Source organism: Oryzias latipes, chromosome 19 (genome assembly GCF_002234675.1).
Source record: "Oryzias latipes chromosome 19, ASM223467v1".
NCBI classification, from domain to species: Eukaryota; Metazoa; Chordata; class Actinopteri; order Beloniformes; family Adrianichthyidae; genus Oryzias; species Oryzias latipes.
The window spans coordinates 12,262,051-12,287,304 of NC_019877.2; the positions used below are offsets into that span (position 1 = coordinate 12,262,051).

The 25,254-nt window shown below is 38.5% G+C and overlaps 2 protein-coding genes across 4 annotated transcripts in view; one reads left to right on the forward strand and one right to left on the reverse strand.

The window, feature by feature from the left end:
• Window positions 1-1,822: 1,822 nt before the first annotated feature.
• Window positions 1,823-17,364, reverse strand: LOC101156126 (thrombospondin-2). Of its 3 annotated transcripts, XM_011488273.3 has the most exons (22): window positions 17,233-17,364; window positions 16,886-17,040; window positions 16,698-16,763; window positions 16,468-16,598; window positions 15,168-15,359; window positions 12,494-12,587; window positions 12,235-12,399; window positions 11,856-12,032; window positions 11,607-11,780; window positions 11,242-11,372; window positions 10,249-10,383; window positions 9,927-10,145; window positions 9,734-9,841; window positions 9,487-9,646; window positions 6,539-6,657; window positions 6,204-6,438; window positions 5,525-5,752; window positions 5,326-5,456; window positions 5,031-5,171; window positions 4,802-4,899; window positions 3,031-3,170; window positions 1,823-2,136 (listed from the first exon to the last, which is right to left on the reverse strand). In XM_011488273.3, the coding sequence occupies exons 2-22, from the start codon at window positions 16,890-16,892 to the stop codon at window positions 2,129-2,131; spliced, it is 2,859 nt and encodes a 952-aa protein (XP_011486575.2). In that variant the 5' UTR covers window positions 16,893-17,040; window positions 17,233-17,364; the 3' UTR covers window positions 1,823-2,128. The 3 variants fall into 3 exon arrangements, with proteins under 3 accessions (XP_011486575.2, XP_011486577.2, XP_011486574.2); XM_011488275.3 differs by lacking the exon at window positions 17,233-17,364 and having other exon boundaries at window positions 16,903-17,176; XM_011488272.3 differs by lacking the exon at window positions 17,233-17,364 and having other exon boundaries at window positions 16,886-17,176.
• Window positions 17,365-21,026: 3,662 nt separating this feature from the next.
• Window positions 21,027-25,254, forward strand: part of LOC101166994 (proteasome activator complex subunit 4B-like) — a 38,270-nt gene continuing 34,042 nt past the window's right edge. Inside the window, exons 1-2 of the mRNA XM_004080451.4 lie at window positions 21,027-21,581; window positions 21,730-21,870. Coding sequence (XP_004080499.3) covers window positions 21,298-21,581; window positions 21,730-21,870 — 425 coding nt within the window. The 5' untranslated portion in view covers window positions 21,027-21,297. The remainder of the gene's footprint in view (window positions 21,582-21,729; window positions 21,871-25,254) is intronic.

The window sequence follows — 25,254 nt, forward strand, 5'->3', positions numbered from 1 at the left end:
TGATTATCTTCATCCCGGTCACTCCCAAAGAGAACCTCGACATCGTCATCCTTCCTACCTTCAGCTCTTCCTCCTGTCTCTTTCTCAGTAATGTCTAAAACATGGCTGCTCTCTCCACAGTCCTCTACAGCTTTATTTAAAATTCTCGCTGACACTCTTTAGTCACACCAGAAACCTTCCTTCACCCCAGGGATCTGCAACCTTTAACACTTTAGAAGTCAATCGGGTGTGTTCTTTACCCAGGAGGAGCCACAAATTTTTGGCAAGAAAAACAACAAAACTGCTTTGTGTTTGTTATTGTAACTTTTACAATATGTAAAGTGAATAATCAATTTTTTAGGGGCACAAATAAAAACATAGAAATATAAAGAAAAATTGCCTTTATAAAAAATATATTTTTACTTTTGACAAAGACAATTAGTTTTTTTTTTTTTTTTTAAATAAGACACTTTGTGAAACGGAATCATCGTGCTGTAACAATTAACTCCATAGAAAAAATGCTAACAATGCAAATAAAAAATGTGCTTCTTCAATGGTTATATCTTTAATTTACTGGGGCGGGTTCTCATCATTTTCTCTACTTCCTGTTACTGTTAACTTGAATTTTTAAAGCCGTTCTCTTCTGGACAACCAAAATAATGTTGTGTAGCATAAGATTTCTTGAAAATTTTTCTTATAATAAACAGGGCTTACAAAATAAATCAAAGCTTTTACTAACATTTTGCTAAGTTTTAAAAAATTGGGCATTCTGGTTGTTTTTTTTTCTGTCGTCAGTGGATTAAAAAATTGCACAGAGTTTATCTTAATGTTATAAGACTATAGGCCAAAAATGAACAAATATAGTATATCTAAAGAAAACTGAATTAATGCTAACTAACCCAATTTTATTTTTAATTACTATCCTTTTATTTTTCTTCAGCCAGAGAGCCACAATGAGTAAAAGATCCACGCGTGGCTCTGGAGCCTCAACTTGCAGACCCCTGCTCCACCTGTTACCTACCTGCTTCACCTCCTTCCCACCCTCTCTGTTGCCAGCATCATCTGTCAGTTTTTTCATCTGTCTAGCAAAACAAGAATGGGTTTAAATTTGATACTTGGTACAGTCCCACCTTCACCTTGTGCTGCATTTAACTTTTTCTTAGCTAACCTTTTCCTCTAAGCCCACTCCAGAACTTCTTCATTCCACCTCCAACCATTCTCTTTTGCTTTCCTCATTCCAGATCACACATCTAATAACTTCTTCCCAGTCTTCTTTAGCTGTAGCTGTCCAGTCTTCTTGAAAAAGCTGCTAATTTCCCAAACCCAGTTTCAACTCCTCCCCTAACGGCCACACAGCACTCGTCCTTTTTAAACTTCCACCACTTGGTCCTCCTCATCTTTCTCACCATGCAAGTCACCCTACACCAGGGGTGTCAAACTCCAGGCCTTGAGGGCAGCCTACTGCTGGTTTTCCAGAAATACTGTCTTACCTGGTGCTGATTACCTGGATCAGGTGTGTTAACCCAAAAAGGAACTTCAATGGCAGGTCAATTGGAAAACATGTTGGATACCAGGCCTCGTGGCCTGGATTTTGACAACACTTCCCCACACTTCCTACTCCCTATCATTATCACTGACAGATTTTGCTTCTACCACCAGATGGCGCCAGAGACAACATGTTTTGCGATCTTTTCTGCTTTTGCGTCACTTGACAAAAAAAAGGGGCAGCAACAAAAGATGTATGGGTGTGAACAAAAGATGTATGGGTGTGTAGAGTTGATTTAAAAAAGCGTATTTTTTATCAATATGTTACTATCCTTTAATTATACAGCTTACCTCATTATCATTTTTCATCCATCTCTCTCATTTATTGCAATAAATAATTATTTACAGCCATTATAAAGGTGCAAATGAAAAGCGTGCTAGAGGAGTAATATACAGCAAATGAGACAGCCCAGAATCAATACTCTTACATAAAAAGCAGACAGATAGATAGATGATGGTCACTCATTAATAGACTTGGCTGGATGAAGGCCCAGATTTTTGCTGCATCCTCTCTTGTCTTTCTCTCTCATTGTTATGAATATTTTCTGAATTCAGTGTGGATCTCTGGAATCTTGTTGTGGAATATCTTGAAGATGAAAACTGTTCAATTGTCTGAAAAAAAAAAAAAACCAAATAGCTCATTGGTAACACAAGAGTGCCATTAGTGGAGGTATGTAGCTTCTGTATCGTAAAAGTATGATCAAATAAATCCATTTAATGCTTCACATTTTAATGCCAAAATCCCAAAGAGGAATGTTACTTTTTATTCTAACCACTTCATGATTTTTTAAGAGTCTATGGTATCACAGATTTATTCACACATGCATTGACTGCTCCCTGAAAAGAAATAATGAAACAACCCACACTTTACACAGCCTGAGCAGTGTGACATTAATTTGGTTTGCTGGGTACATCACTTCCATTGCTCTTGAACAGGGAAAGTCTGGACTTATTAGATTAGTTTTCTCTTCCTCCCCAGCAAATTGGAGCTTTTGTTTCATAGTCCACAACAAAAGGAGGATTTTTAAGGACATCTTTTTAATCCCAATACTCTAAACTTTCTAATCATTGTGCAAGAATAAAGCACTGATGCTTAACTAAGTTGGGGTGTTTCTTAATCTACTATTATTTAGATGAACTGCTGTCTTTTTTTCAGAATAAACAGACCCCACTTGACCAAATGAAACATAGGAAATTGTGCTAAGTTTCCAATGTGAAACATTTAGCTCTAAACAAAACACACAGTTGTTCATTTGATTTTTTTGGGGGGTCAGAGATTTTAATTGGATAAAGATCAAAATGGAATAGCGTTACTACAATTTAGCAAAAAAAAAAATGAGAAAAATAGATTCAAAAGGTTTTTGGAACAAATACAAAACATACATCCAACTCAATAACTAACAAAACCAATTCTTATGTCATCCTCTATCTTCAAAATCAGTTTCTAAGGTTATTTTTCATCCCTAATGAATCAGATGGATTGAAGGTTGTAATGGAAGATCTTACCTCTGCATTCGTATCTGAGGTCTGAGAAGAGGACATGCTCCTGAGAGAAGACGAACAATCCCAGCCTGCCTCCTGCCAAAGTGTGGTCATACACTGCCCCTGAGTCGGACAGAATCTCTCTGCCCTCATAAACCACCACCCTGCCGGGCAGCACAATCAAAAAAAAAAAAACACGTCATCATGTGACACTATACCAATGATTTGAAAACATATATTTTGGTTTTATTGTTACGAGCTAGGAGTCATTTTTTATGGTTGCGTATGTAAGAAACATGAGTTTGGGCAACAAACAGCAAAGATGAAATCCAGGTTGGATTTCATCTCTCCTATCACCCTCCGATCCCCTCCCCCCTCTAACATCCTTCTTTCTTCTTCCTTTCTTTTCTTTTCCGTCCGGTCCAGCAAAAAACTGTTACACATATAATGAATATAAATAAAGTTTAGTCTAAATTACAAAAGGGGTTTATTCAAATATACATCTGGTGTGTCAGAAGATGCATAACCCCACGTTGTAAAAGTAAAATATGTCCAACACAAGAGGCCTTCACCTCTCATCTGTTTCCTCAGCTGTTGGACAGGACAAGTTTAAAAAAAAATGTTTTGCATGATGAACTCCACCATTTGATAGCAAATATAGTCATCTCAGAGAATGGTTAACAGTATGTACTTGTATAGCACTTTGCTATCTTCTCAGAGGGTCCTAAGCCCTTTACAGTAATAGGCCCATTCACCCATGCACTTACACATTCACACACTGAGGGCAATTCCGCAACCGAAACTGGTACCAACCAACAGGAGCAATGTGGGATTCAACGTCTTGCCAAAGGCCACTTCAACTACAACCAAATCTGTGATTTTTCTAACTGAGGTTAATCATTTTACTTCTTCGCCACAGAGGTGAAGGAGTTTATTCCGCAGAGATTTAGGATAATGTCCTCAAACCATCACACCACTCCTCGAAAAGATCTAACACTACTGATGCAAAATAGCACAGTTGACTAAGTTTGAACTCAACGCTGAACAAGTCCTCCTTCTTACTTGTTTGGGTTCTGGTGCATGAGTTACACCCACCAGCACATACATATGGAATTTAATCTTCATGTCTGAAATCACACAGAGTCTCACATTAAATAGCACTGCCACTTCCAAAGAACATCAACTTTTGGCTTACATTTTGGCTTTGTTGCACAATTCTTATCCACATCAACCACATGTAGCACAGTAATTTTTGGAGCTGACTGTTGAAGGAGTTCAGAACAAGAGCAAAGAAACCTGTTGGACACTGGCAGAGGACATTTTCTTCATTGCCACCGCTAACACTGCTTATTCCACAAATGTATGTTTTCTTAAAAACTGGGGAATAAAATGAAAAAGCACTTTACAATTAAATAAAGTCTTTTAACAAAGAAGTAATGTTGAAGGTAATTTGTTTTAATTGTGTTTAGAAATTACTTGTGTAGATATGAAAAACATTGTAACATCACACCAAAAATATCAGTAAAAGTCCTTTTCAAGTACACTTCTTGAGAGTACACCCTTGTGATCATTTGTAAGTACACTAATGCTTTCTCACTCAACATTATGACCATTGATTATATCTTCAAAGGAACACAATTTTTTACATCTCTTTTTGGAGCTTTATTTTGTGTGTCTTTGTATCAAGCTGATAATCTTTTGAGGTAACTGGTTGGGTTTTTGTCATTTGACGGTAAAAAAAATCCACATAGGTTTGGCTTAGTTCTTACTTTTTTCAGTTCTGTCATATAGCTACCTGATAAAGCCAGTCTTTGGTCTGTGTATTAGATGCATCCGGTACGCTGTGAAGTCCTTCCAGCCAATTTTGTTAGGGTCATGCCACAGTGTTCTGACCTGAAAATGATGGAAAAACTTTTTCTGAAGCCACAACCAACTGATGACACTTTCAAGGTTAATGTTTTAATTATGGAATTTCTTGCAATTAGGAATAAAGTTGATCAGACAGTAAGATGAAATGTTATAACCTGTTTTCTGGTGTTTCCAGTGTGCCAAAGAGCATTGCGTAGAAACTCTCCTGGTCCTGTGTTGGAATTCACGAGTTTGATGGAGAGTCCGGCCGTGGCAAAAGCTTTAGATGGTCTTTTTTCCCAGTAAGCTTGGGACACCTGTCCCCCACAAAGACAAAAACTCACAGGATTAATAATATAACATCATCTAAAACTCAAACTTTAAGGCTAATGTGAGATAACTGTAATGTTATGGCACAAATGGCACAGTTCAAGTAAAACATTAAAAGATTGGTCTGAGGATTGTTTGTACCTGTTTCCACATCACAACATAAAAGCGCCGACTAGACTGGTATGCAAACACGATTCCCGCATAGTCGTCATCTCGGTTGGTGTTGACATAAAATGTGACACTGAAGTCTACGGCGCTGAATTTGTCAAATCCTGTTCAAACAAAACGTAATCATTTTTCTTTATCAGCCAGCTAACTAATAAAAAAAAAATCGTCTTACCTATAGCTACCCCAGGGTCTGAGTTGGCCTTTTGCAGCAGTTCAGTTCCCTGACTGCGGATAATCCAGAGGGGGTCGGACTGTGTGGTTCCTTTGGGGTCCAACAAAACGCCCTGAAACTTCCTGAAGTCTGTGGAAGTGATCTCCTGGTTTTGTGGACAAGGGTCCAGAGCGTCTGGTATGGTGTCATTATCAAAGTCATCGAAGCATGCGTCTCCACTACCATCACCTGAGAGACAGGAGAATATGGGTCAATATTGGACAAGCTCTGACTGGAAGATCACAGGCTCAGTTCCCACCTTGCCAGGCCATGTGTCAAGGTGTCCTTAGGCAAGACACGGAACCCTACATTGTTCCTGGTGGTTACAGGTTGGGGCACAAATCAGTGTGTAAATGTGTGTGTGCATGGGTGAATAGGACTGTGACTGTAAAGCACTTTGGGCCTTCAAGGAACGCAGCAAAGTGCTATAGAAGTGTTTGCCATTTGCAATTTAGAGATCAAACAACCTCTTAATCATGATTGTAAGTGAATACATTGATCAGTTTTAGGTTGGACAACAATACTGATGTTGAGTGGTTCCGTTACCTGAACCTCTAGAAGGCATCAGCCTAATATTTACACGATGAAGGACAAGTAAGACAACTCATTCATGCCCATTTAAATGACAAAACACATTTACCATCAGAGTCCAACTGGTCCTTGTTGGGAACCAGCCTGCAGTTATCCCGATCATCAGGGATACCATCATTGTCATCGTCATGGTCACAAACATCTCCTTTTCCATCCTTGTCATGGTCGGCCTGGTTGCTATTGGCGATGTAGGGGCAGTTATCCAGAGAGTTTTGGTGACCATCCTCATCAACGTCCTCGTTGTTGTCGCACATATCTCCCACGAGGTCGCTGTCAGAGTCCAACTAAAAACACAGTCACTCATTGGAAAATGTACATATATGTATGCTTTATATTAAGCAGTATTGAAATGATTTTATTCTGTTTTTTTTTTCTTTTTTAAACCTGCAGTGGGTTGTTTAGAAGGGGACAGTTGTCACATTGATCTCCAACACCGTCCATGTCTGTGTCCCTCTGGTCAGTGTTGTACACAAATGGACAGTTGTCATGTTCATTCAGTACCTCTGAAAGAAACGAAACACTGCAGGTAAACAGTTTGGCTGAAAAACATAGTTAAAATTAAGAGCTTGATTAAGCTTGGTCCAACTCCTAATTTTTTAAAAACGAATTGTCTTTTTTGTATGTAGTTAATTACCTCTGTAGCAATGCTCTTAGATTGCAAAAAGGGTTTTATTTCAGTCCTTTAGGACTCATTCAGTGATTGAGGGCTCCCTCATGTCTCATTAAGTTCACATTTTTGTTTAGACACGTCTCAGGATTTCCAAGTGTGTACCCACAGAATCTCAATTGATCTTTTTGCTATTCACTCAAAAGGTAATCTACAAGAAAAGAGGTTTGCTGTTTAACAAAATTCAATGATTTGGAAACATTATGACTGAGGATTTAATTTAAATACGGAAGGTAAAAGTTGTAGCCTGAAATGCTGCCAGTTTATTGTTTGAACAAAAACAAAAAAATGTGACATATTTGTCCCGTTTTGCATCATCTCATCTCATCAAACAACCCTCTGTGAGCTTTCGGGAAGCTATGAGACCAAGCTCTGAGTCTGACAGGTAAATATTCTCCAGTTTTAGCTGATACATTTTTGGGCCTCCTTCATTGCATTTTTCCCCTTTCATTATAAAATAAATGCTTTCATGGGGTGACAGGCCTGGACCATAAGCAGGCCAGATCCAGCACCTGGTTATCTTTATTATAAAGTCTGCTAGTCCTAATATGTGCGTGACGTTGTTTTGGCAGCTAGTACGTTTTAAAAAATGGCTGCAGATGTTATGTATGATTTCAAAAACCTATTTTCCCAGAATTTTCCCAGAACTTAAACACTTGATTTATCAGACCACACGGCAAATTGCCACTTCTCCTCATTCCATCTTAAATGAGCTTGCCCAGAGAAGGCTGTAGGGTCTCTGAGGCATGTTCATGCTTTTTGTCCTTGTGTAGAAACATTTAATGTACATTTGTGATAGCAGTGCTAAAGTGTTTTCACTGCTTATGGCTTTTAGAAAGACTCCTGGTCCAGTGAATAGATTCAAGACTATTTGACAGGCAGAACTCTGTGCAGGCTAGATAATGATTCAACTACTGTCTATTTCTGTCTCGTCCTTTGAACATCAGGGTTTTTCCTGATCTTCAGAACGTGCTAGAGAAACATTGATGAGAGGTTGGCGGCAGAATATCCAAAGTACTCTGGTAGACAATGAGTTGCGTCCACTGGTTCCTCAGGCTATGTTCACACTGGGAATGTGTTGAGTGTTCAAGAACCCGCTATGTGGTTGCATTATTGCGCATTCAGCTGGACAAGCAGGGAGTATGAGGGAGAGGCTTCTTCTTCTCCTGTTTTTTTTACTGTTTTCTAGCACTTGTCCTCCAATTACAAGTGGTAGAGGCTCAGTGTGAAGAGTCAAAGCGATGCTAAACCCAAAAATCTTGCCCCAGGATTTCTCTTTCACAGCTCTATTCCGATGTAAAGACCTGGCGTGTGATCAATCAACGGGCGTTTTTTACGTAGAGCCCGAGACTGGAATTAGAAGCTTGCGTAGTGATGAGTGAAGAGTTTTGGACACGGAAGTCCAAAATGAGATTTTATTTGCCTGTACATAGAGCTTTCATTGAAAGTGGCCAGATGGACATGGTTCAACGTGTCCAGTGTGAACGTAGCTTTACTGACCGTGCACAAATGCTGCTTGCACGGTGTGAGCTGGTGATACATGAAGGCACATAAGATGCCCCCAGGATGTGTTTAGGATACACACAAACTGTGCTTTGATTGTCTAATTGCCTCAATTCTAACAGTAAGGCTGCATGCAAGGGGCATCAAGGAGCATGCACTTATCATTTGATAAGAGCTTATGGGCCCCTTGCACAGCGCACAGGGTTTGGGGGTGTTGAAAAAATGAAAAATTGAAAAATCTGTACGACGTGCCTGTTTCTCACCTACTTCACCTTTACTTACCCTTTTGTGTTGTATAAGTGTTCACTATGACATGTTGCCCACAGCATACACATAGAAATTAATGTGCATGAACACTTTGGCTTTATGGTCTCACTAAGCAGTCTACGACTTGGATATTTCCTGCGGCGTACCTGCATGCCCCATACAAGTTTTCCCATTTTTCCTCCTCAAATTAGCCCATTTCCACCCATAAGGTAGCTGTGACTAAGGCCATGAAATGAATGCCGAGAGATGCATGACAGACGCATCTAAAAAGTTATTTTAGAAGTGTACTTGAGCTTTTTTGGCTGCATTTGATGTCTCTGAACCCTGGCCTTTTAAAAAATGGACAAACAGGTGAAGCAAACAAGGTTGACAGTTGTTAGAACACATCCAGTAAAGAGGTTGTAAAGGTGAGAATTTGTTGATCTCCTGTCATTTTGTACACAACGCTCCTGCTTCTTTGCTGTTTCAAGAGCAAATATAAAATGAAAAATTGAAGTACTGGAAAAACTGTCCCTGGTGCAGTTTTTATAAATAATAAATCTAGTTGTGAAAATGCTAACATTTTCAAAACTAGGCAGCATGTTTGTGTCTGTTGTAAACATGGACCATTTTACATTGAGGCGATCACTTGTATAAAATTTTAAGTTACCATTTTCGAACAGCCTTTCACATTTTCTAAAATAAAAGAACTTCACTGAAGTAAAGAATTTTAATCATAACAATGATTTTCAACAATTAAACAAACTAGCTGCTATACACTCTACCATCAGCATTCAATATTATTTCGTTTTCATACTATTCTTTTGCTTGTGTAACAGCATTGAAGGCCATCAATTCGGAGTAAAATTTGCTTTGACAGTTTGTTTAATGTCTTTTTTTTATTTCCGTATCCTACCGTCTCCGTCTATGTCGATGCTGCAGGCGTCGCCTTCTCCATTGTCATCAGTGTCTTTTTGCAGAGTGTTGCTCTCAAAAGGACAGTTGTCACAGCTGTCTCCCACACCATCCATATCAGAGTCGAACTGCCGTGGGTTGTACATCAGTGGGCAGTTGTCCTGCATCATACAAAAATATGCTCATACACTCTTGGTGAAGTGAATATACATGTTTTCACTGTGACAAATTTAAACTTTGTACCTTACCATATCATCTATGATGTTGTCATTGTCATCATCGGGATCACAGGCATCTCCCTGTCCGTCTTTGTCTAAGTCTTCTTGCCCAGAGTTTGGCAGCTTGGGGCAGTTATCCTGCAGCCAATCATTACTCTCTTTAATGACATCAAATCAGATCACATCCTGAGACACAATTTTTTTTTTCTTTTTACCTTATTACCTTTTGACAGTGATACGTGGCATTCTGCTTACAGGTCAGTGAATAGTCGGGCCAGCCATCCAGATCAGAGTCCTCTCCGCAAAGAAAGCCATCGCCAGCAAACCCGACAGCACATACGCACTTGTACAGGACCTCAGACGCTAGGCCAAGGTATACACACTCAGCATACTTGTGGCAGGAGTGTGTGTTATCTTTGCAAGGGTTGTATGGTTCACACACCTACAACCAGAACACCGCTTACTGAATCCAAAACCTTCAATTATTCCTGGGTTTCAGAAAAATAACATGCGTAAAATATTTATTTGATGAAGAAAACACCCACCTGCCTGGTATTCAGGGCTTGTTGCAGCCCAATGCCGAACGGCTGAGTGCCTTTGAATCGAGGAGGACAGGGCAGGCAGTAAAACCCAGGGTCTGTGTTTATGCACTTTGTTACACACACACTCTCCACTTCACACTAAGGACATAACAGACAGGATAATAAAGTCATTTTCGCTTGAAGACTGCAAAAGAAAAAAAAATGCGCTAAATGTGCATTCTTGACAAGCAGGGAGGGGCTTCTTCTTTTTATTTTGCTACTGTTTACTAGCGCATGTCCTCCACCTACATTTGGAAGAGGCTCGATGTAAAATGTCGAAGTGGTGCAAATCTTGCTCCAGGCTTTTTCTTTCACAGCTCTATTCCGATATAAAGACCTATTTTCATAGAATTCTGGTCGGGCACAAATCAAAATGATTAATTTCTCCTCCATGATCAATTTTCAAATGGTTGGCGCTTCCGTGGATTAAAAGGGACGCCATCCATACGCAACTCCCAATTTAAGTTCCCAACTGGTTAAAGTTTCAACCTGGTTTAACTTGCATCGTCTCTTTAATGGCCACGCATTTTGTACATAGAGTCTAATAACAGTGGTGGAATCTACACGTGAAGAGTTTTAAATGCAGAAGCCCAAAATGCAGGTTTACATTGACTTTTCATCAGAAGTGGCTGCTTGAATGTGCATTGCTGAGGGCGATGTGAGCTTGATGCTTTTAATCTTAAAAGAAATGTAAAAATATACAGGACTTTTTCTAAGGTTTTTGGTGAAAGGAAGGTATGAGTAAAAGTTTGGGTCAAAAAAACAGCTGACCACAAATGTTTTTGATCCAATAAATCTAAAAATTGTGGATCTAAATGGCAAACAGCCAATTGTGAAAGCAGATTAGAATTAAATTCATTTAAAATATATATCTTTAAAATTTATTTTGGATTATTCGTGTCCAAAATTCTGTGTGACTTTATTTATGCAGTCTGATTATTATTCTGTCATTTTCACCTCATTCTCATCTTCACAGTGAGTGCCATTCCCTTTCAAACCCAGTGGACAATGTCCACATTCCCAAGATCCGTCCCTTGTTGACGTGCATTCCACACCAGGAAAACAGGGATTTGACATCAAGCACAAATCTGAAACATATGGACATTTGAAAAGTTAAATCAGAGAAATTTGCTGTGACCATAACACAAAAACAAAGGATAGGGTCACCAGCATTGTAATAATTAAAAAAGAATCACAAGCCTTTTTGGATAAGTGAGTATTATCTTCACTTCAGTAGTTTGAGCTTGTCTTGTTTGACTTTTTAAAGTGCCGTTTTTACAGTTCAGAGATAAGATGAACATGCATCCAGCAGGCTTATGCACCTATAGGACATGGTTGCTTGTTGCATGCCTCATAGTCTGCAGCCTCTCCAGCACAAGGCTTTCCACCATGCTGAGGGGCCGGGTTTAAACACTGGCGCTGTCGACTCTTAAGGCCTCCTCCACATGTCATGGAGCACTCTGACCAATGACTCCATGCTGTCCAACCTCCTGCAACTGTGCACAAACATGGACTTTACATCAAAGCTAAAGAAGAACCATGATGTGTGTTAAATGTGCTTCTGTTCTTACTTGGGCAGAGTGTGTTTTTGCAAGGTTGGGTCTCCATGGCAACACCCTTGCATGCCTTGCCACCCTTCTGAGGTGGAGGGTTGTTGCACAGTCGTACCCTCGTGATGTTGCCATCTCCGCATGTGGTTGTGCATGCAGACCAAGGAGACCAAAAACCCCAGTTCCCACCAGCACGTGCTGAAAAAGAAAGACACATAAAACAAATCTTTTTCTATTGCACATATTTAAAAAAAGCCACATTAATAAAAAAATTAGCTTTTAATGTATTATTATTATACTGTAAAAATTGCATTTTGAGTCATGGTTTGGCTTTTCTAACGACTAGAACAAGTGGAAACTCCAACATTTGTCAGAGCAGACATGCAGATGGATTTCTTACTCTTGCGGTCACACTTTGTCAGTGTGCAGCTGCGAGTTTGGAGCGAGGGGCCAGAGCAAGAAGGCATGATGCTGTTGCAGGACCGGCCACGTTGCTGCCCTCCACGCCCGCAGGTCGTTGAGCAGTGCGTCCATTCGGACCACGGAGACCATCCATCTTTATTGTCTTTGTGCACAAACATAAAGAAATGAAAGATAAGTTTAAATTTATTAGTTTTGGGGATTCCAAATACATATTTCTGACAGAGAATCTTACTCACCAGGACAAACAGGACAACATTTTCCATCAATAAAAGATGGATTGATGCAAGAGACGGGGGGACATGACACCTGCTGACAGACCACTTTCCCATCCTGGATGAGACAGAACAGCAGTGATAAATTTACATTTTTGCCAAACATAATGTCATCTGATCCAGATGTTTTGTCTACAGTCAGAGAAATGATATGCTTTCAGGAATAAGTCTGGCTCCCTAACACATTCTTGACAAAACTAATGATGTTTCTTAAAGAGAAACAGACAGGGAGGAACTTGAGGCAAAAGTATGATGTAGAAAAACATTCTAGAATTAAATGAAACCATATTGGTTGCACACACAACACCATACAACGTTTAGAGTCAAGTTAAAGAAATAATTTCATTTTTAAAAAAGGTCTACATTTATTTTTAGAGAAGGAAATATCCTACAAAAATCCATTACATTATATAAATGCAAATCTGTAACTTTGTTAAAGAGAAAAATTGCAAATTATAATTTAAATTGTTTGTTGTTAATTTTAGAAAAAAAATGGTATTATACACTTATGTCTTCCTCTACATTGTAAGTCCTTGTAAATTTGTTCATTGAGTCACAGATGTACCACTCTCTCATGTTCTTCTTGGCTTTATAATCATGCAAAGGGATTTTTTGTTATGCAGAAGTGGAAAGATGATTCTACAGTGTGGCACTACCCAAAATAATTGTTTGCTAAAGCATTGAGACCGGCCTTTTTCTGGAAGTCAGAACCAGGCCAAAGCCCTGGGAAAAAGATCCATGCGATTATCTGTCTTCCATCATACTTCACAGTTGCCACAGTGCAGTCAGCAATAATGTGATTCATCTCTCAACAGAACACATTTCCACTGCGCCATAGTCCAGTCGAGTTCGGATTTGGCGCTTGACATCACACTTGCTGGTGTGAGGTTTGCACGCAGCTGGTCAGCCATGGAAACACATTTCCAAAAATAAAAAACTCGATCCTTACAGGTTTTGTTTTTCCATGAATGCCTGAGGGGATTTGGAAACCTAAAGTCATGGAATCAACACTTTAAAAGTTACTTTTTTGTCTCCATCTTCCTTCTCTCTGTGGCTTTAGGATCTTCTGCTTCATGGAAAAATAGCAGATTTTCTCCACCTCTGTTCAGTAATGCGAAAGCTGGGAGTTACACACTTAAAACAATAAATCGTACTTATTCACCTGATTTTAATTAAAAACCAGAGCATATCGTGTTGCTATTTTCTCAAAGAAATGGACCGTAACAGCGTGAGAAGATTCTGTGAGGTTGTCAGGGTGTTATACGTCCAAACATTTGTGACTTTCTGTGGAACTGCTTGAGAAATCGTCGTGCCACTGTGATTAATGCAACCACAAATCACCTGGAAGTCCATTGGAAAACCAATGTCACCCAAAGCTCAGATTTGCAGAGTAACCTTAAAGAACATGAAGAAGCAATAAATCAACTCATCACCAGTATTTTTTTTCTTCGGGAAAATCCTCCCAGATGGACAGATAGAAATAAAAACCTTCAATGCATCTTTAGAGAAAGATGCTGAACAACAATTATTTTTACTGCACCAGTCTATTAAATAATTTTGGATGTGCACTCCAAGAAAAATTCATCTTAAGGCTTGTTTTTCAAATCTGCCACATGAATTACCATTCAACATACTGAGATGAATTATTGTACCAGCAGAAAATCCATGCATGGGGAGAACATGCAAACTCAAGACAGAAGAGTTCCAGCTGGGATTCCAACCAAGACCTTTTCACTGCTGGGTGTGAGCGCTAGCCACTGCACCACTGTGCAACCCTCATGATCTACTCAACACTAATCTATACTCAGATTTACACTTCCAAGTATTCCCAAAATAAATTTTGCATGATTTTGTTATCTTTTTACTAATTTTTCACACATTTTCATTTGTTAGTACGTTTGTAACACATCTACTTCTGTAACCATCATGCAATTAATGAAATCACAAAAAAATTCCATCCAGTTCCAATTGTTCTTTTGTTGAAGAAAGAGTTTATATTTTTCAGCAAATTAATGTTCTGTTTCATGGCCATGCTGTATAAAATGAAAACTTCTTTCTTCCTCTTTTGGCTTCTCCCATCAGGGGTCGCCACAGCGAACAAGTCGCATGGTATATTTGGCAATGTTTTACGCCGGATGCCCTTCCTGACGCAACCTTCTCAAACCGGGCTTGGAACCGGCACAAAGGTAGAGAAGGGAACAGGGAGCAGCCCGGAGTCGAACCCTGGTTTCACGGATGGAAGGCGCCGCAAACCAGCACGAGCTAAACCAGCTCCATATAAAATGAAAACTGTTTGCATAAAAAAAATACATTTATTATTGTGTAAATACAGTAGATATTGTATGTCTATCGCTTCCAAAACATAGAATTTACCAGCAAATTGGTGTGCATTTGTCTTTCAATGTTGTGCAAGCTCAATAATTGTTAAAACAATTTTTCTTTATTACAAAGACTTTTAACTTGTCTTAAAGTATTTTTTTTTCTTAATGCAAAACAAAATGTGTAAAAGTGACACGTCATAAATATGGATCAGAGCTGAGGCAGATGAGCTGATTTGAGCAGCTGATCCTCTATAGAGAAAATCTTTGCTTGGTGTCTGAGTCGGAATGTCACGGCATGATATTTGTTCAACACTGACCTGGCAAGCACAGGAGGTGCAGCTGTCAACCTCCCACTCCTCCCCTGCTTCGTACACCCGTCCGTCCTGCACACACCACACCTCCCCATCTCTGTCTTTGTCAATGTCATTGTTGTGTCCGGCTCCATCGCCTCTGCTGTTGTTGTTGCTCAGCTCGGCCAGAGTTATCCTCATCTCCTCATTTTCTCTTGACTGACACAAAAAAATAAACAAGACATTTTAAAAGCGTTTCTGTTTAACTGTGTCTTATTTACACTAAAGCAAGTCCAGCTACTCTGGCCAAGAACTATAGTGCAACGCCAAGCAGACAAGCCTTCATATTTTTTCTTATTTTTTCCACTTCATCAAACGAAGCTTACTACTAAAAGAAACTCAAGGTTATAAAAAGATTGTACGGTACTTATTTTTACTTCAAGTAATGGAGTTTAACTCACAAATTCCCATATTTTGGAAGACAAATTTTGGTTTTAAAAATTGTGCAAAAACCTTTTGGCGTCACAAGTTATTTATGTTTGTGTTGTTTTTGGATTCAAACCCTCACAGAAAAACTGTAGGATGAATCTACAAAAACAAATTTCAATTTTAATAATAACTGACCATAATAATTCAACATTTTTCTGTTTCATAAATATTTTTTTCTTTCACATTTTTTTCTTTAAACAAAAAACAAGTTTATGATGAAAAAAGTTAAAGATTCCTTCTCTGAGCTGTAACCCTATAATTCAAGAGATTTGATTTTCTATCTACCAGTAAAGATGTTTGTCTAAGTGCCAGTTATCACGTCCTTAAGGACAAAATTATGCAACTGTTTTGCAGCTGCAGAATCCTATTTTTCAGTTGCTTATTTACAATAAAATATCAAACCCATTCTAATTGGATCCAAATTGTTCTAGCAGTTTCAATGGATTATTGTTTCTTTTTTTTTTAACTTTTTTTCATTTTTTTACAAAACACTACTAAATGCTTTTGAGACTTTGCTGAAGGATTTTTTTTAAACCACATATAGACTATGCTGTGTCCTCTGTTTTAATTGAAAATCACCGAAAAAATACATATTTATCCTTTTTTCAGGAAAATGCAACAAGTCTGAAATGAATCCATACTTCACACAAAAAGAGATTACACTGCTACACACACACAAATTATCTCTGAATCTCAACTATATATCAAAGTTTCAGTCAAAGCAAATAATGCCTTTTAAATGAGTTGAGTATAAAGTGACCAATTTGTACTTTTACTCAGATAAACTCTCCAAGATGTTTGAAAATGTGTTCCCCTTTAGTGAGTTTGTGCGTCTTACGACTCTCTCCAGATCTTCAATGAGGTTGCTAGTCACTATACGCAGACCGTGGATCTCAGTGATCAAATCCACTAACTCATCACAAGGATGACGACACATTTCCGATGAAATGTTGCTGACCTTTGCTCCACCTGTGAATGAGGCACAAGACGGGATGCTGTACATTTAGGGGTGTATGTCTATATCACTGCGCCCCCCAGAGTGCAAGAACAAACACACATGTGTGGTACCTGCACACACAGCTGCTGCACAGAGGGAACACAACAGCCAGGGCAAATCCCTCAGAGGCCACATTCCTGTTCACACATGAATCAAATTTGTAAGAATCATAAATAACCACAGTATATATCACAAACAGCAAGCAGCTCTTTTGCCTTACAGAGAAGATTAAAAAAATGAGGATAAAAAAGGAATTAACCTTGCATCCCTGCTTACTTGGTGTTGATCTGCCTTTCTTTGCGATTAGAAATCACAGCTGGTAGGCTCGTCCTTCTCTCAGCTCCACAGGGGTTAAACTGGAATGTCTTTCTCCTTCTCTCCTCTCCTTGCTTCCTTGTCTCCTCTTCTTGTCACCTTCAGACCAAAGAGAAGTTGATAACTTGAAGCATTCAAATTGAATTGGAGACCTGCGTCTGGATCCTGGATGTAGAACATTAAGACAGCTCTGTTTGTTCTGTAGAAAATCTCTGCGGTTATGTATTTGTTTGAGTGAGTGTGTGTGTCTGTGTGTGTGTGCATGAGGCTGGAGCAGGGGCCATATATTACCCGTGTGTCTGGCGACGAACTGCGCTGCATATCTCCCAGAAATCTCAGAGAAACCCAGCTGGATGAAGGGAGCTGTGTCTGTGTGCACGTGTTGACGTCTTGATGCTGGTCTCCCAGACACATCAGCCACACTCTGCATTCCCAAAACTGAACACACAAAGCCATGTCGTCCCTCAATGACACACACGCTTGCTGGCTACGCAGGTTTTCCAATATTTTGGGAGTGGAAAAAGTGCCATAAATCTTTTTTTTTTAAAGTAGGTTTTACGTAACATTTTTCGTGTGTGTCCCAGCAGTCTGCAGAGGATCATTTGCTAAAGATGAGCAAGCCCATAGAATTTTAAAAAATACGTCTCTGTGTTTGTTTTTTTCCCCACAGAGTCAAAAAGGCATCATCGTCCCGAATCAGATTTTCCATCTGTAGACTCCACTTTGGAATAATGAATCTCACAGATGCACAGTGCACACAAGTGTCTGCTCATACATTCACACTGGAGCAAATGTTGCACAAGTACCTTAAAACACAAAGAGCGAAAAGGAACAGATAACACATTTCTATCTGAAGGAGCTTCAGTGCAGCAGGTGTTGTCACTCCTAAGAGAAAAGCCCAAAGGGAAAATGAGCTAAGGAGATATAAAAAGAATTTGGTGAGATTACCTGGCAAATTCTGAAGTGAAACTTTTGAACTAACATAGGCACAGCATGTTCTGGATTTTTTCTTCAGGTTTCAGTTGCACACTGTGTGTATTAGAAAAAATAGAGGTTTCAAGATGGCACATCACTCAGAGTGTGAGAAAATTAAAGGGTAATTGATCCTGCAGGTGATACCTTAGTTACATGCTTTTATTGTGAAAGACTAAGACGGTTCAAAGTGATCAGGTTTTTCTGAACACATTAAAGATTGTCTTTTTTTTGTTTTTACTTTTCCCGGTTGGACATGTTTTGTACCCAAGATAATCTAGCTATTTAAAAAGTTAGTAATACAATGGCCAAATTTAGGATTTGTAGTCTATCTATTTAGACAAAGTATTTTTACTTTTTTAGATTTTATGTATTTTGAGAGGGGAAGTCAAAAGCAGCCTCTTAAAAGCAAGTAGAATTTTTTTTATTACCATACCTTTATTTATTTGACAAAAAAGTGCGACTAAAAAACAGTATTCATTTTTTGTAGGGTCATTGGGTCATGTATTTATGGAAGAATGTAATAGATTATCCATCTTTTACTTTGCCAATGTTTGTTTTGTTAAAGTTATGTGATTAAATTTGGGTCACATTTTTGATTTTGACAGGACCTATTAAAAATCCCTTTTTGCTTTTGTGTTGCACATTCGCTGCATTACTTTTGATTGCTTTCTGGCCCAGTTCTGATAGGGTTTAAACTGTTGGACAGATGGCCTTATACATGCCCCCTTGAACCCCCCAGTGAGTTCAACTTATGCAGCCCCATTGGCTGCAAAACAAGTCCATATAATTACTGACTTATATCTGACAATGATAGTAAACTATTTTCTGCTGCAAAGCTATGCTCGACCTTCTGCAAACACGCCACAGGCCACTAAGGCCAAATGACTTTTGGCTTCATCTTTCATTGGAAAGTGTTCATTATGAGTTTGTTAATAGACAACATTTGTGTTTAAATCTTTTTTTTTAATAAAAGTTTTTTTTTTTTTCCAGCTATTTGACATTGAACATGATGCATGAACCTGTGGGGTCTGAGATGCAGCACCTTTGTTTTCCATTTTGGGATTCTTTAGGCATTGCATTCTCTGACCTTGAGCTAAACTCTTTCTTAGGAAGGCTTACAACATCTTGAATGCACTCCACCTTGGGGAAAAAAATGCTTTTACAGTATAATATTTATATCCAAAATCAGAAATTCTATTACAATCCAGATTAATTCACTCCAAACATCTAAAGATATTTAGTACAGCAGCTGCTAATTCTTGTATCTTTGCAAATATAAAAAAACAAAAAAAACAAAACAAAGATGTTGCTATTTTGCCAGGTTACATTATGAGTACACACCTAAGGGACTGAAGGAGGATTGAGAAAGCAGTAGACAATCAAGCAGTTTAAGAAAAGTCGCAATGCAACAATTGCCTCATTTCTCTCAAAATAGAGAACTCAAAAGGACTATTGTACTCTAAGCCGTCTCTGTGGGCCATTGCTTTTGTCCTGCTATTGCTGCCCTGCTCTAGGCGTGTAGTCTTCAAAGAATTACATGGGCTTAAAGCAAAAGGGATTTACGTGGAATAGCGCACAGTGAGAAGAAAGAAGTTGGTGTTAAAGGTGTCCTAAAAGAATGAAGAACAGCCACAAAGACAAGACTAAATAAAGAGAGAACGCTTCCTGTTAGTGGATCTGAATAGGGATGGGTTAGTGGGTCAATGGAGTGGGAAAGGTGCAATAATCCATTTATCAGATCATCCTTATATTCTGCAGATTAGCTTGCTGCTACACACAAATAAAGAACTACTGGGATTTGTAGTCCAGACATCAACATTTCTCACGTTACTTACTCCACTGCTAAATAAAATGAGTAAAAAATTCTAACCACATTGACAGATATCTTTAAATAAGCAAATAATTTCTGCCAATGGGTTAACAAAAATTGTCTTACTGAAAATTTTATTTTAAGAAAAAAACTTGTCTCCAAAATGTGTTATTTTCTTTTGGAAAAACCTTCTTGATAAGACTATATTTCTTGCAAGACCAAAAATAATTTAATTTAATTTTTCTTAAAACAAGTTTTTTCCCCCTTAAGTCTTAGGTTTTGCAGTTTCAAATAACAGTTTGATAAGAATGCAGATCCTCTTAATCAAAGCATTTCAGAATTGTTGGCTTTTATTTTGAAATACAGTACAGCATACATACTTTACTGTCAACAAGACAGAAAACAAGACAATTTCTTGAAACAAAGATCTATTTACTTTCTTAAGATTCGGTTTTTAGTGTCAAATTGCAGTTCATAAGAATGCAGATCCAGCAATTTAAAATATATGAAACATATTTATATAATGCAATGCACGTATAAAAATATGTACATTGTCTTTAACCCCTGAAGGTTAAAGGCGGAATTTTGTGCATGAATAACCCCTTATTATTTAGACTGGGGCAAATAGACATTGAAAATATTGTAACACTTGAGTGTATGGCCGCCATCTTTACAAATGGCTGCCATCTTTACAAATGGCTGCCATCTTTACAAATGGCTGCCATCTTTACAAATGGCTGCCATCTTTACAAATGGCTGCCATCTTTACAAATGGCTGCCATCTTTACAAATGGCTGCCATCTTTACAAATGGCTGCCATCTTTACAAATGGCTGCCATCTTTACAAATGGCTGCCATCTTTACAAATGGCTGCCATTTGTGGTACATCCATGGCAAATTTGGTGCTTGTTCCACAAAATGCACAATTGGCTAAAATATGCTAGAATGCCATATTTTACTTAAATGTAAAAAACAATATGAGTATTTAGATATTACAGGTTAATAAAATATTTTGAATCTACTCCTTGATTTTTCTGAGTATTTATAGAACAGTGAAGATTATAGTTTTTAAATTTTAGATTAAAAGAATTCTAATGTATTTTAAGGAAAGTGTCAGCAATTATTTGATCATAAACCTTAAATCTTAAAATAAACAATTAGGTTAAAAGTTGAGGATGTACTGCATCACACTAAAAGATGGCAAATGAGAAATTCTAATTACACACATCCATGCAGAAGGCGACCTTTGACCCCTACTTTGTGCCCCCATTACTGTATGTTAAAATAAACTGAAATCCACGCCCATGGTCATACATGAAAGTCCAATTTTATCAAAGCTCTCCCTGCTGGTTGCTTAAATCAAAGTCTGACTTAAAAGTAAGTGTTTTTTTTTTCCCCTGCAGAACCTGCAAGGCCCCTATCTGCCATTAACCCCCTGTGGTGTGCCATTCCTAAGCGGGTGTCTGTGTGATGTGAGGCCGGAGCGGAAGCGGCTCCTTCTCCTTTACGCACGGGAGCTTTGACCAGCTCAATTAGCGTGACACACTTTCCACGGTCGGCCACAGCGGATTATGTCCTCTGACTTCAGCGGCACACTTTCCAGAAGCCACTGCGATCTACGGGAAGCTACTCTGTCCGTCCAGGTGACCAACGGGGGGGACATGACCGTGGACGGGGACATGGAGGGGTTTGTCCCCCAGAAGGAGATAGTGTATAACAGCCTGCTGCCGTACGCAGACAAACTGGACCGAGAGGCCACGGAACTTTTGTCAGAGATCAAAACCAACCTGTGCAGGGCAGTTCTCCTCAGGGAACTCTGGCCCGGGGTCGCTTTCTGGTCCAGGAAACTCTTCTCGTAAGTCCTGAACCAAATTTTAAATAAATGTATTTACAATAAATTATTAAACACACACATTTATAAATAAATGATGCTAAATTGGTCTTTGATATTAAGTCTAAATTCACCAAAGAGAACCAGTTAAAGAGGCTGATTCCTCTTTCAGATTTCTGAAGCTGTATGGCCGGAGGTTCAGCAAGGAGGACCACATCCTCTTCATCAAACTCCTCTACGAGTTGGTCACCCTCCCAAACCTGGAGCCAAATATGATGCAGTGCTACGCCCGGCTGCTCATTCAGCTCCTCAAGTGGGTAGAAAGCCTTTGCACTTGCGTGTAATGGATGTCTAGCTGCTTTTCCCAAAGGTGTTCCTCCCGGTGGCATCCAAGCTCATTGCAGGAAGAAGGATATATATATATTTTTTTGCTGACCTGGAAATGTGCTAACGGCTTGGAGAGAGCTCTCTTTCACAGTACAATGATTGCACACCTAATAATACTTAATCTGACATGAGATCATTTGATCCACTGAAGCTAAATTCCACCGGATATAGCTTCGATGTATAATAAGATCAGACCGCAGCCCTGTTAGTAAATATCGCTACTGATAGAGGGTTTACTGGTTGTCGTCACATGATGTTGTTAAAGTGGATTTCTTACTTACCTCTCCACCTTTTGGACAGCAGCCATCTGCAGATTTGAGCGACCTGAAGAAGAGAAAGGACAAATGTAGCTAATTAGAGAAGATCCTATCTGGGAAAAGTTTTAACCGAGGGAAGTTTTGAGTCCATCAGGCATAGATATTGATTGGAAAGATTGTAAAGATAAAGCCATATTGCGACACAATGTCTATTTTTCTGATAATTCATTGAAGTCATGCCCAGCATTTTTGGCTTCAAATACGTCAGATGATTAAAACATAACCTCAAATATCATAAGTAAAATAACAATAAAAAGAATAGTATATTAAAAACATAAAGATAATAATAATAGTCCTTAAAATAAATAAATAAGTGGGTAAATAAATAAATGTATTAGGTAAAGAAAATGGACAAATTAAGAAATAGATAAAGGATAAAAGACTTAAGCAATAACTGAAGTCATGTAAAAGCCAGATTGAAAAGGTGGGTTTTGAGGCTCTTCTTAAAAACCTCCACAGTCTCTGCGGCCCTGAGGTTCTCCAGCAGGCTGTTCCACAGGTGAGGACCGTAATGGTGGAACGAAGCCTCACCGTGTGTTTTGGTCCTCACCTAAGGAACGACTAGGAGGCCAGTGCCAATGGACCTAAAGGTCCAGCCGTACAGTCTTGAGCCAGATTCCAGCACAGACGAGGAAAACAAAGACGTACACGGATCTATTTGTATACAACTGGATGCATCACAATGGAGCAGACCAGGAACTTGTGGCTTGCCGTAGTAGCTTCTACGTCACACCTCCAACCTTTTCCAACAGCATTTTCTTTTGACCGCTGCTGATTCACAACGATTTGAATGAAATATTCAGGTATACAATTTTAAGTGTAATTTTTCTTTTTAATCTATATTATTAGAAAAATGCTACATACATGTTAAAAACATTGTCCCAATAGTGTCAGGGTTCACATCAATGCCTAAAATCCTTGAACATTTTTCAGAATGTGCTTTTCAAAATTTAAAAAAGATATATTTTTATATAAATTGCTCCAAATTCGTTAGTTATGCAATATTTTTCCCTAGAAGTCTCCTGAACAAACTTTCCATATAATAAAAAATATGTCGTAATTTGTTGTAAAAAGTTTCCGTTCATTTTTTTGGACTTTCTGCTCTCAGGAAAAAAAGTTTTGATCTCTTTGATATGGCAGCCCCACAGCTGTTGTAAGAAGATGGAAAGCACAAAAAAAATTGCATTGGACACACTTAAGATGTGCTTGGATTGGAGCTGCAGGAACCGCTGTTGTTACACAATCGTTTGATCTGCATGAGTGGAAACACATGCAAAGCAGGGGAAATTGATGCTGTTTTGACATCAGGTTTGGTAACACGTAAACATCATCCTATTGTTGTAGGTTTATCCTGTTTACAATCAGTGGGTGGCACAATGACAGAATACATGTACCAGTGGTTCATATTTAAGAATACAAAACAAAAGTACCTGCAATTTGTTACAATTGCAATTTAAATACAGTTTTTTTTTTAAAAAGAATACAGTTCCATTTTTGAAGACACAGAATAGCATTCTGATATATTTTTTCTTTTTATCTTTAAATCCAATGAGAAAGGTACAGAAACAAAACTCGGGAAATCACCAAATACAGCATGTTTGTTTTCACTGTGAGGAAAATTCAAAAGCCAAGTGCCATTATGCACAGTAATGGAGCAGCGCTGCTCCTGGATACTTTTGTGGACTCCAATAAAACCCTATCAATAAAACCCTTTACACTTCATTAGAACAAAAATTCAATTTTCCCTCTCTGTTACTTTATTATACAGTTGGGCGGTTCTGGGATCAGCTGGATCAGTTTTCCCAGAGTCTGCCTCACTGCGGCATAAAAGCACCCATCTGTGTGAACTCTGATGTAAAATACGAACATTGTTCACTTCGGTGTCATAAAGACAGCTGATATAATATTTCTAAAGCTAAATTACAAAGTTTTATATTTACAATAGATTGTCTCTCTTATTTTGAAATGCATTTCAGTGGTGTAAGAACCTGTATTTCAGATTTTACACTTGAAATCAAACTGCAAGTTGATGTGTATTGTCATTAAAATAACACATCAATAGTAAATTAAAATAATTTAAATTAAAATAAATTAAAATAATTATGACAGAGGCAAATCAAGAAGAAGTTTGTTCTGCCTTTTGTTGTCGGTTTACCCTGTTTGCAATCAGCTGGTGGCAAAACACAGCGCTAAGATGATTTTTGTTTTGTAAAAATGTTTAAAAGTACTCGAGTTTCAAATTGATACTTCAGTGAAGTGATGAAGATACATAGTGTTTGGTGACAACCTGAACTTGGATTTTTCAAAGCTTGTTGTTTTTCGAAATCTGGATATAAGATGAACATTTAGCAGCTTAAGTATTTTTAAGGCAGAAATGCAGACAGAAAATGAAAATAACTTAATAAAATAGGAGAAATATCTCTGCGTTTAAACAGGCAGTGAATCAGAATGACTCAAATAAAAACAAATGAAGAACGTCAGCTCTATAGCAGATTATTTACTTTTTAAACCCTGACCAGACCACAGACTCCACGCTATTGTCTCACAGGTCAGATCTGTCACTCCTGCACTGACGCTCAGATATTCTCCAAGACCGTCCCATTCGTCACTTCCCATTTGTCTTTAGTTGTTCCCCTGATTTTCACATCCATCACAGAGCAACATCTTCATGTGAATGCCATTTGTCTGAGGGTTTTCCATGAGATGAAAAGAGAAAGATCTGGGCTAACGGTATATTGAGTGCCAGATTTCACAGCTAAAAGCTGAATTTGATACGTAACATTAAGCATTAGGTCTCAATGGGCTTTTCTTGCCATCCCTCGCATTTCACAGCCATTTCCCCCTATTGTTTCTTCCCCTCTTCATTTTTCAAACCTCCCAAATGAGAGTCTGTTCCATCACTGTTAGACGGATAAAGCAAGAAGGTGACATGAGGAATGTGGTGATGTGGAAATTATTCATATTCCCAAGTGAAAACACTTTGAACCCTTTCA

Excerpts from the sequence above, each read along its gene's own strand:
- LOC101156126 (XM_011488273.3), bottom strand. Across the intron at positions 16,599-16,697 it reads TGCAGCAGCTGTGTGTGCAG|GTGGAGCAAAGGTCAGCAAC; the intron begins GTACCACACATG and ends CCTCATTCACAG. Across the intron at positions 9,647-9,733 it reads ACAACATCATAGATGATATG|GACAACTGCCCACTGATGTA; the intron begins GTAAGGTACAAA and ends TGTATGATGCAG.